The sequence below is a fragment of the Erpetoichthys calabaricus genome, chromosome 17 (assembly GCF_900747795.2).
Source record: "Erpetoichthys calabaricus chromosome 17, fErpCal1.3, whole genome shotgun sequence".
NCBI classification, from domain to species: domain Eukaryota; kingdom Metazoa; phylum Chordata; class Cladistia; order Polypteriformes; family Polypteridae; genus Erpetoichthys; species Erpetoichthys calabaricus.
In genome coordinates, this window is record NC_041410.2 from 52,013,962 (window position 1) to 52,026,329 (window position 12,368).

A 12,368-nucleotide genomic window follows, 5' to 3' on the forward strand; every position below is an offset into this window, starting at 1 on the left:
AATATTGATTTGATTTAGATTTTTCTTTTGTTCGCTCATTTTGCATTTTGTAAATTGACAACAATAAACATTATTTATATTTCTGAAAGCATTCTTTGTTTACAGCATTTTTTCACACCTGCCTAAAACTTTTGCACAGTACTGTATATATTATACATATATGTATATATATTATATATGTATGTATTATATATATCTATGTGTGTGTATATAAATGTAATGAATTATTATTATTATTATATTTTACAGGTGCTGGTCATAAAATTAGAATATCATGACAAAGTTGATTTATTTCAATAATTCCATTCAAAAAGTGAAACTTGTATATTAGATTCATTCATTACACACAGACTGATGTATTTCAAATGTTTATTTCTTGTAATGTTGATGATTATAACTGACAACTAATGAAAGTCCCAAATTCAGTATATCGGAAAATTAGAATATCAATTAAGACCAATGCAAAAAAAGGATTTTTAGAAATGTTGGCCAACTGAAAGGTATGAACATGAAATGTATGAGCATGTACAGCACTCAATATTTAGTTGGGGCTCTTTTGGCCTGGATTACTGCAGCAATGCGGCGTGGCATGGAGTCGATCAGTCTGTGGCACTGCTCAGGTGTTATGAGAGCCCATGTTGCTCTGATAGTGGCCTTCAGCTCTTCTGAATTTTTGGGTCTGGCGTATTGCATCTTCCTCTTCACAATACCCCATAGATTTTCTATGGGGTTAAGGTCAGGCGAATTTGCTAGCCAATCAAGAACAGGGATACCATGGTCCTTAAACCAGGTACTGGTAGCTTTGGCACTGTGTGCAGGTGCCAGGTGCTGTTGGAAAATGAAATCTGCATCTCCATAAAGTTCGTCAGCAGCAGGAAGCATGAAGTGCTCTAAAACTTCCTGGTAGACGGCTGCGTTGACCTTGGACCTCAGAAAACACAATGGACCAACACCAGCAGATGACATGGCACCCCAAACCATCACTGACTGTGGAAACTTTACACTGGACCTCACGCAACGTGGATTCTGTGCCTCTCCTCTCTTCCTCCAGACTCTGGGACCTTTCATCAGAGAACATAACTTTGGACCACTCAGCAGCAGTCCAAAGGCGAGACGCTTCTGACGCTGTCTCTTGTTCAAGAGTGGCTTGACACAAGGAATGCGACAGCTGAAACCCATGTCTTGCATACGTCTGTGTGTGGTAGTTCTTGAAGAACTGACTCCAGCTGCAGTCCACTCTTTGTGAATCTCCCCCACATTTTTGAATGGGGTTTGTTTCACAATCCTCTCCAGGGTGTGGTTATCCCTATTGCTTGTACACTTTTTTCTACCACATCTTGTCCTTCCCTTCGCCTCTCTATTAATGTGCTTGGACACAGAGCTCTGTGAACAGCTAGCTTCTTTAGCAATGACTTTTTGTGTCTTGCCCTCCTTGTGCAAGGTGTCAATGGTCGTCTTTTGGACAACTGTCAAGTCAGCAGTCTTCCCCATGATTGTGTAGCCTACAGAACTAGACTGAGAGACCATTTAAAGGCTTTTGCGGTGTTTTGAGTTAATTCGCTGATTAGAGTGTGGCACCAGGTGTCTTCAATATTGAACCTTTTCACAATATTCTAATTTTCCAAGATACTGAATTTGGGTCTTTCATTAGTTGTCAGTTATAATCATCAAAATTAAAAGAAATAAACATTTGATTAAACATCAGTCTGTTTGTAATGAATGAATCTAATATACAAGTTTCACTTTTTCAATGGAATTACTGAAATAAATCAACTTTGTCATGATATTCTAATTTTATGACCAGCACCTATGCACATATATATGTGTGCATATGTATATATATGTATATATACAGTGCATCCGGAAAGTATTCACATCGAATCACTTTTTCCACATTTTGTTATGTTACAGCCTTATTCCAAAATGAATTAAATTCATTTTTTTCCTCAGAATTCTACACACAACACGCCATAATGACAACGTGAAAAAAGTTTACTTGAGGTTTTTGCAAATTTATTACAAATAAAAAAACTGAGAAATCACATGTACATAATTATTCACAGCCTTTGCAATGAAGCTCAAAATTGAGCTCAGGTGCATCCTGTTTCCCCTGATCATCCTTGAGATGTTTCTGCAGCTTAATTGGAGTCCACCTGTGGTAAATTCAGTTGATTGGACATGATTTGGAAAGGCACACACCTGTCTATATAAGGTCCCACAGTTGACGGTTCATGTCAGAGCACAAACCAAGCATGAAGTCAAAGGAATTGTCTGTAGACCTCCGAGACAGGATTGTCTCGAGGCACAAATCTGGGGAAGGTTACAGAAAAATTTCTGCTGCTTTGAAGGTCCCAATGAGCACAGTGGCCTCCATCATCCAGAAGTGGAAGAAGTTCGAAACCACCAGGACTCTTTCTAGAGCTGGCCGGCCATCTAAACTGAGCGATCGGGGGAGAAGGGCCTTAGTCAGGGTATATTCAATATTTTTCTGACACTTTGGTTCATTAGCAAAGTGCAACCCACCAACTATCTGCTATCAAGGTCTTGGCAGCTAACAATTACAATTTTTTGTTCTGAGACTTTAGCAGAGATTTAAAATCTGCTTCTGGTCTCTCTTTGAAAAAAATTTGAACTAAAATTTGCCACACACACTCCACAACTATCATATAACAATAGGACATCAAACAATTCAATTTTTTAATCACCTCAGGTGAAATCTTCTCTCTATGAGAGCTATTTCAGCCTGTACAAGCCTATCATTTATTTTGAACTATATGATATTGTTAATTGCAATTACAAACACGTACTTAATGTATCCTACTAACACATGAAATTTCATTCTATTATCACTTTTATTTTTTAATAACACTTACTTTTGCATAAGCAAAATGTGGTAACTAACTCTTTGAATTCACTAGAAAATTATTTTTAAAATCCTTCAAATTTCAATACCATTAAGTCTACAAACATGCCTGAATGTTGCACCTTGCACACATTTTTTTTAACTTGTTTCTTTTGTGGAAGCAGCCTTTAGTAACAGAGGAATATGAGTAAACTAAAGGGCTCTATAACATCCAAGCTACTTTCCATGTTTTTGAAAACACTAGTATCAATGTTTTTAATTAGTTGAAAGAGTGTAGCAGCTTTTTAACATCCATTAAACCTCCTCTGGAGTTTAAATGAAGCAAATGGCTCAGTTCTTCAGTGGGGAATGCTGATGAATGTACACCCAGTTTGGTGGAGTGTAAGGTGGAATTTGTCTTCTTGATGGTTCCCCTCCATTGTAAATACAAGATTAGCATATTAATTAAGAATTTTGTGAAACTTTCTAAATATGAGCTACTGCCATCTCAGATGTGCTCTTCAAAGACCTACATAGCACTTTTTTGCACCTTGTCACGCTTGGGTCACAGATTTGCACAGAGACACAGGAGGTTGTAGAAAAAAAGGAACTTTATTCAAAGCACTGCAAACAAACATTTTGTCTTTTTTCGAAAGTTTAAACGTGCTCCATGACAAGTCAGAGATGACAGTTCCGCTAGGAGCAGAGAAAGTCTGAGAGAGAGATAAGGAGATCAATTTAACAAACTGAAAGAAGCCCGTGCAGGCTATTTGAGAAGGCGGAGCACCGCGCGAGAGGCACATTACGTGACAGAGCCAGCCAGAAGGGAAAGGAGAAATGTGAAGGTAGTCTGTCTGTTTCTTAGGGGTTTTCCCAGGGGCGTCTCTGTCTTTTGGGGGTACGATTGGCTTCACAGCTCACAACCTGTTCTAATCACTCGAGGCTTCTTCAGACAGTGGCCCCTGGCCATATAGTGATCATCACCAAACAGGGCTCATCTGCAATTTTAAATAGCTTGCCTGAGCCATCTTCCACTTGACTCCTGTCAGATTCACCCTGTTAGTTGGTTTATGTGGCTTCATCAAATACCCATTTTAAATTAAATAATGTGTATGGAATAACCCTCACAGATCAGTGGCATACTTAAGACCTTTGGCTACACCAAGATGCTAACCAGCTTGTACCAAGTGTGCAAATACACTGCTCAATAAAACTAAGGGAACACTTAAATCACACAAGATCTTGATTAATGAAATATTAAAGTGGAATATCTTTACTGAGTAATATTGTGTAGTTTGTTGAGAACAAAATGATGGAACAATGGTCAATGTCAACCAAAGTCACCTAGCCATTGAGAGCTGGATTCAATATCACGCCAAAAATCAAGGTCAAAATTGAAATCACAGGCTGATTCAACTTGCATGAATTTCATCACAGCAACTCATAATGTTGTTCAGTAATGTGTATGGCCCCCATGTGCCTATATGCACTCCCGACAACATCTTGACATGCTACTGATGCGATGGCTGATGGTGTCCTGGGCTCTCCCTACACACTCTGGCCACATGAGGCCGAGTTTGTCCTGCACCAGTAGGAACCTGGAGCCCACTGCACCAGCATAAGGTCTTCAATGGCTCTGAGGATATTCTCCCAGTACCTGATAGCCAGCATGGTACCATTGCTTAGCACATAAAGGTCTGTGCGACTCTCCAAATTTTGCTTCCTTGGACTATCACTGACCCACCGCCAAACCAGTCATGCTAGATGATATTGTAAGCTGCATAACCATGCCTTCTCAAGACTCTTTCACAGTCACTCAGTGTGAACCTGCTGTCATCTGTGAAAAGAACTGGGCTGCATTGGCAGAGCTGCCAGTTGTGTATCCACTGGTGAATGCCAGTTGAGCCGCATGGTGATGGGTTCCACTAGGGGACATCGGGCCCTCATGCTACCCTCATGGGGTCTGTTTCTGACAGTTTGGTCAGAAACATTCATACCAGTAGGCAACTGGGGTCATTTTGTAGGGCTCTCACAGTGCTTTACCTGTTCCTTCTCACACAGAGGAGAATATACCAATCCTGCTGCTGTGTTGATGCCCTTCTTACAGCCCTTGTCCAGCTCTCTTTGTGTAATGGCCTGCCTCCTAGTATCTCCTCCATGCCTTTGAAGCTGTGCTGGGAGACACAGCAAACCTTCTTTCAACAGCATGAATGGATGTGCCACCCTGGAGTAGCTGGACTACTAATGCAATCGGCTGCAGATACTGTCTTATGCTACCGGTGATCAAAAGGGCACTAGCAAAACACAAATTTAGAGGAGAATTGCTCCTGAAGGATAAGGAGAGAGCAACTGTCTGTGATCACCACCTGCAAAACCAATCCTTTTTTGGGTGTTGTCTTGCTGTTGCCTCTCCAGTGGACCTGTTGTCACTTTCATTTGCAACAAAGCAAAAGAAGTGGATTCACAATCACTTATGTTTCCTAACTGGACAGATTGATATCCTTGAAAGTTAATTGACTTGGTGTTAGACTGTGATGATTAGGTGTTCCCTTAATTTTTTCAAGCAGTGTATATTGCCAGACCAAAAATAGCTACAGGTAATACAGTACAAAGCAGCACATTACTGTAAACTGACATTTCCCAGTACCAAAGTAGTGTAATGCATTACACTTTTAATTATTGTAATCACATTACACTTACTAATTTCACTGGAATTGTGTTACTGGAGTTAGCACACATTTCTAAGCAAATAATATGCAAATGTGTTAAATGTCTTAAGAGTAACTGTCGGTATACAATTTGAATTTCCAGCCCAATTTGCACTGCACATGCACACTTAAGTCTTTATTAACAAATGAACTTTGAAAGGAAACATCATCTCAGTTTTTCAATACATTATGTTGCTCCACACAATTGTTGTTATGATTCTGCCTTTGTCCAGAAACAGTTAAGCTTCATGACCTTAGTCTTGCAAAGTCTTTTTCCAATGGGGCGACTGGGATCTTTTCTTGAATAAGATCAAACACAGCTGCGTAGGGTGCTACAGGAGCTTCCACCTGCAGCTAAAGTCACTTCAGTACACATGTACTTTGTGATCATGCCTGTGTCGATCAAACACAGGAAACTCTGAATTTTTCTTGTGACCTTACGCTGTAGGAAGATACGTAAATAAATCAAGATAAATAACAATCCCAAACTGCACTTTGCAGTATACCTTGGCGAGCTCTGTAAGCCATCCTGTTTCGTTGAAGGACAGGTGTGGGGCAGACTGACTGGTAGGCTGACCCCCGACCTGCTGCTGCATCCAGATGGTGCCATCTTTCGCCTTTACGCCTGGTTCAGCTGCGTTATTCTTGTGTGTGAGTGGACGTTTCTTGTGGGGAGGGCTTCTGTTCTTTCTCCATTTAGAACCCTCATCCTCATGTGAGTTCACCTCTGTCACAGCACATCTTTATTTGAAAACAGCAGTGTCTGATCAGGAGGAGGGTGAATGTGACTGAGAGAATAAAACTGAATAATAATAAAAAAAAAAACGCTAAGCTTTACAAGTACCATACATTTTCTCCGGCTGTTACAATAAAAACATACATTTAATTTGAGTCTCTATTATAATAACAATAAGAGCAGCTTACTACTCAAAACGTTTATTTTGCAACATGGCAAAGCTTGAACCCGTGACCTCTTGATTATAAGTCAGCAGTTCTTACCGCTGTACTACCAAAGCAGTCGTGACAATTAAGTACGCTAACCTGATTTGTTTTCCTTCAATTATAGTCCTGAATAAAAGAGCACTTGTTCTGTTACATTTGTACCATTTGTGAAAGTGCTTATTTGATATTTGGACATCAGTCTTCACACATTATACACTTCATGTCAAAATTTTGTCGTTAGTACTAAAACATGAAAAAGTTTGTCTTTTAGGGGTGTGTTCAACATTTCTTGCATTTCCTGTCATCCTACACTTACATAGATCTTTGTAGACACGGAACACACATGAAATGCATGTGTTCCAAATAACAATATATTTACCCTATACAGTTCCAGGTACGTCACTCCCATGATAATCCAGGCTTGAGCTGGGAGAGCTTTTTGCCCTTTCTGCAGCGGTGGGGGCATGGGAGAGCAGGCTGCTTGTGCTTATCTACACATTTACAACACAAAAGTCACCAACGGAGATTTGCGAACGGATTTAATGTGGGCTGGGATTATGAGTTTTTTTTGTAGGCTTTGGCAATTCTAGTGTTAATTTAGTGGTGTAGTTTCACAGACTGCTATTGAAAAACCCATAAGTACAGGTTTAGTCTTAATGACCAACAAATCACAGGAGAGAGAGAGCTTCAACTGACAAGCTAAATCCCATTTGAATGTGCTTTACAAGAGGATTTTTTAAAAAATGGTTTATTTAGTAGTACACTAGCAAAATTTAATGTGTTTGGGAAGTTTTGAGCATTTGACTGGATATGGCAGACCTTAGGTAAACATGTCTGTTTTACTAAAAATCTGTTAACTGCATTGTAATGTTATGACTCCAAGAAAAAAATGTCTGCTTCCAAGATATCAGAGCAAAAACGTAACTCACCATTTATCTAGTAGAATAACTGTGCTTTACATTTTGTTGCAGTATTTCACGGGCTTAGAGTGTGGACACAAGTTCTGCATGCAGTGTTGGAGTGAATATTTAACTACCAAAATAATTGAGGAAGGAATGGGCCAGGTAAGTATTACATTTTCATTTCTACTTTATTTCCTTGCTTGTACATAGAAGTCTACATATCTCTCTGTAGGACTGTCTTTCTATTTAAAATATAAATATGAATACAATTTGAAAACCTTAGTTTGTTAACATATACTAATATGTAGAAGTAAGTATATATAGTAGGATCAGGTTTATTTTAGGTACAATTTGATTCCTTTCAAAATAATTTCCTTGCTTAATCATATTTTAAATTCAAACTGAGGTCAGTTCATATATCTAAAGTCTTACTAAACTTTTTTTTGTAACTTTTCACTTTAATGCTTCAACATGGCTGACTTAAGGCATACTGGTATTGTGTTCTGGACACCTCACCCCCATTCATTACCAGATTACTAACCATACATATTAGAATATAGAATTCCATAACATTAAACAGCAGTTTGGGTTTGCTTTATATACAAATAATTAATTACATTTATATAGCACTTTTCTTGCTACTGAAAGCACTTAGACAGAGTAGAACCACACAACTACTGCCAATGTGTAGCACACACCTGGATGATGCGACGGCAACCATTATTGCGCCAGTACAATCACCACACATTACCTGTTAGGTAGTGAAATGCTAAAAGAGAGCCAACTAGAGACAGGGAAAGATTGGGGGCCAGAATGACTAGGCCATGGAGGGCAATTCAGCCAGGACACCAGTATAAGCCTACTCTTTTTTTTTTTTTTTTTGAAAGATGCACAGGGATCTTTAACTCTTTTAGGGCTAATTTTTTTTTTGTTTCTTTTCTCCCAGGGCTGAATATTTTTCCAAAAACTAACATTTTTAAAAAAGAACACAAAGCAATTGTTTAACATATCAAATCAACAAAAAATATTTCCTTTTGACAAATGTTACTGTCTTGCATGTTGTATGAGCCTGCATACTCTATGATTTCACATACATATCACATACATTTTACACAGCAAAGTCTGATCTCGCTCAAAGCAGCCAATTTCAGTCATTGCCACATTGCACTCCTTACAATATGTATTGTTTTGATGCCTATTTTTCAATTGTCTGTTGCTGCATTTTCTAACATATATTGTTAGTGTGTACTGTAGAGAGACAAGTCACCCATTTGCCATCGTGCCATGCCACTGCCACCAAGTTTTCTGCCTGCATGAAAACCGTATTGTCACCTCTTTTCATCTTCTGAAACTTTATGAACTTTATGTATAGCATTATAGCCTGGCTCACCCCATGGGATTTGCTTCTGTTTATTACAGAAGTGAATAAAACTTTGCAGCAGCACGTACCTAAGCCACCAGGGGACAAAACACGTTTGGACCAATGCTCCCTGAAGTTATATCACCAGTTCTGTCCCATCTCTATTTGTAATGCCACAGCGCGCTTCATCTGGTCTTTCGTTGTGGGTTTCCACTTTGAAAAACGAGAATGCGATGCAAACGCAGCCCGCGATTCAAAAAAAATCTCTGCCTACCTGTTTGTCTCGTCTGACAGTAGCTGAAAAGCAGCATCAGGAGAGAGCAGCCTGAAGTACAGCAGCTGGTGATCTGTCGTGTCCAAAAGCAAGCCATGCCGTCTTGTAAACTCCGGTAGCCAGATCGGCTCTCAACGGATCAATGTATGTGTATTTATCCCATGCGAACCTTGCCGTAGATGCATCGGCTGCACGAAGGCACTCAACTGGCAGCAGATCCGCTGGCGCGGCATCGGCTGGTGTCTGATCAGCTGATGCCTGCTTCTAACTCTCTTGCTCGATCTCCTGATCACTGCCAATAAAGTCCGATTCTGAAAAATCAAGAGTCCGACTCCGCGATAATGCGCAAAACAACGTCTGCCAAGTGTTTTCTTTTCTGCACTTGCTTCGCTGCCTTTTCACATGTCGGTGCCATCTTGCCTTTGTTTACATTTCGCAACTCACGCACACGCAATATTTATTTGCCGAGTCAACAAGTCTAGCATTCCTCCAAGCACAGAGGGAATGCCTGTGACGTGACAGTGAGATTTGTCGCCATTAACAGCTGATTGTCGCCCTCTATCCCTGGATGTCGACTTTTGTCGACATTTGCCTTCAACCCCTCCTGTCAACAAAAGTCGACATCCGCCCTAAAAGAGTTAATGACCACAGAAAGTCAGGAACTCTATTGTATGTCTCATCCAAAGAATGGACCCTTATTTACAGCACAGTTTCCTCATCACCGCACTTGGGCACTGAGATCCACTTATGAACCACAGGCTTTTCCTAGATAGTCTCCCATTCAAATGCTGGCTGGGCCTGAACATGCTTAGCTTCAGGTGTATCTCTTCATATAAACATGTTCAATACCGATGAGCTGAAATCAGCTTTGATTTCAATTAAATAGTGCAAGAGACTAACGGAAATTTATGTAATCAGGAATACAGTTAATACGAAAATTAAAGCAAAATGCTGAACAGTGCAACAATTATTCATAAAAATATAGACCAACAATTAATCAGGCAGTCATACAGGTAGTCATCGACTTACGACCTATGCATCTTACGACCGCTATGGTATCTAATGAGCAACGACAATTTTCACCATGCTGGCTCCTCATGCCATGACTCATGCATCTCAGTCTCAGTTTACCTGGTGCAGCTTCAGCCATGTTCAGTTCCATTTGTCTTACGACTGCAGGAAAAAAGGCAGTTGATCTTGATGCAAAAATGAAGGTGATCAAGCAGTATGAGGGAGGAAGGAAAGCAAATGTGATCGCATATAACTTTAAGTTATCTCATTGTAATCGGTGTTCACTGCACATGCTATACGGCTGTGCTCTGGCTTTGAATCTGGTTAACTTGAACTGAACCTGGTCCTAAGTCGATTACTACCAGTAATGTAATGTACTTAATTTAGAAATTGTTCCACGTCCTTTGTTTTAATTTCTAGGAAAAATTGAAGTGAATAGGAGAAGTTTGTCTCATATATTGTATATGCAGAGGTGGTTGATCTTTAGCCGGTAATCACTTTGATGTTCCATGATTCTATGTTTAACTGGTCCTAATGTTTTTCCAATATATAAAAGTGAGTAGGGACAAGTCAATACATAAATTACCTCTTTACTGTTACAATTGAATTGTTAATGACAATCTGATTCCTTTTAACATATTATTAACAACAGCTAACCCTTACCTTAAACATGAAAACGAGTCAATTAGTTTAAAGGGTTACCAGCAGCAGAACAGTACAGAACAGTAAGAACACAGCCACATTCTGTATTGAGAGCTTAATGTTTTTATTAAAGGTAAATGTAAAAAGTGCCAGTGGTTGTTTTTTTTTTTTTCTTTTAATGGTACAGGTTTTTCACTTGAGTCAAACAGGCAGTCACAATATTTGAATAATGCCCCTTTATGGATTTTCTTTACATTACTTTTATTATAACTCCAAGCAATATTATATATTTTGATCAGTTGAAACTAGTAAATAGGGATTTCTGATGAAAGACGAAGGATGAAAACTAATCGCAAGCAAAAGTGTAATACAGTACACCCCTAAAATTTGTGGGGGTTATGTTCCTAGAGCACCCACGAATTGTGAAAACCGTGAATTTTGGATGTGGTTAAAAAGATGCCCATTTTCATAGTTTAAACCCTAAATATGCCCCCAAAACACTTTAATTTCCAAACTCCGCTTAATACATTACCTAAAAATAAAGAGTGTAAAGATAAACCTGTATACTGTACTGCTATGTCTCCCGTAGTGCTAGAATGTAAAATACCGATGTTACCGCTATATGTACTGTAATTCATGCAAGCGCGTTTTCATTTCCAGAAGCCTTAGATGGTGCAGCTCGAAACTGCCATTTGCTGCACTTTAAGTAAACATCACAATTCAAAAAAAGAAAAAGTGAAATTTTAACGGAACACATTTTTTTCATGCAAAGAGAATCACAATTACTCCAATACTGATCAGTTTACACACACTGCTAATGAACTGTAAAAACTATTTAAAAAAACTACTGTAACAATATGTACAAAGTGCAACTGACACCATGGATGTAAATCACTGAGCCAACTGCACTTAAGCTGGCTGCACAGAGGTAAGCGCAGATGCTTGCAGGCTAGTCTTAGTGCAGCTTGGGTCACAGAGTTACACACAAACACAGGAGATTGTAGAGACAGGAACTTTATTCAAACACTTCAACCAAACATGTCTCTTTCAGAAGTAAAAGGTGCTCAGCATGCAGTTAGTTAACGATTAAACCATAGACAAAATCATAGTAGCAGAGAATGTCTGGGGGAGGAGAGAGAAACAAAGCAATCAGCCAAAAAGGACAGGTATGGTTCAGGCTTTTAAGTAAGCGTAGTGCGAGAAGCTGCAATCGAGAAGACGGTGATTTATTTATTTTTATGGTGGAGATTTCAGCCTTGACCCGACGTGCACACTCACAAACAGAGACAAAAACAAAGTAAACCAGTAATCAAACAGCAAATTAAGAATGTAATGAAAACCAATGAAATAAAACAACGATTCCACCCCTGTTCCCCTTACGGCGATTACACATTAAATACAACAAAGCACAAACAAAACACACACAGTAAATCATGAAAAATGGCAACAGATGAAATGTAATGATGAAAATAGATAGTCCAGAGATCTGCACGTTGAATGGGAGTGTACAGATAGTCCTACCAGTAGTTCCTGAAATGGTGAAGTCACGGGTGGATGGGTTCAGGAGCGCTCCTTTCTTTGCAGGATGGCCAAGAATCCATTTACAGTCCTCATGTACACAGGCAGACAATCCAGACGCACAAAACAATCCAGGACAGAATGAATAATTACAGGTAACCCAACAGAA

The 12,368-nt window shown here is 39.3% G+C and overlaps 1 protein-coding gene across 1 annotated transcript in view; it reads left to right on the plus strand.

The window, feature by feature from the left end:
* Window positions 1–12,368, plus strand: part of arih1 (ariadne ubiquitin-conjugating enzyme E2 binding protein homolog 1 (Drosophila)) — a 245,209-nt gene that overhangs the window by 109,324 nt on the left and 123,517 nt on the right. The window contains exon 4 of the mRNA XM_028823941.2: window positions 7,464–7,556. Within this exon, the coding sequence (XP_028679774.1) occupies window positions 7,464–7,556 (93 nt within the window). The remainder of the gene's footprint in view (window positions 1–7,463; window positions 7,557–12,368) is intronic.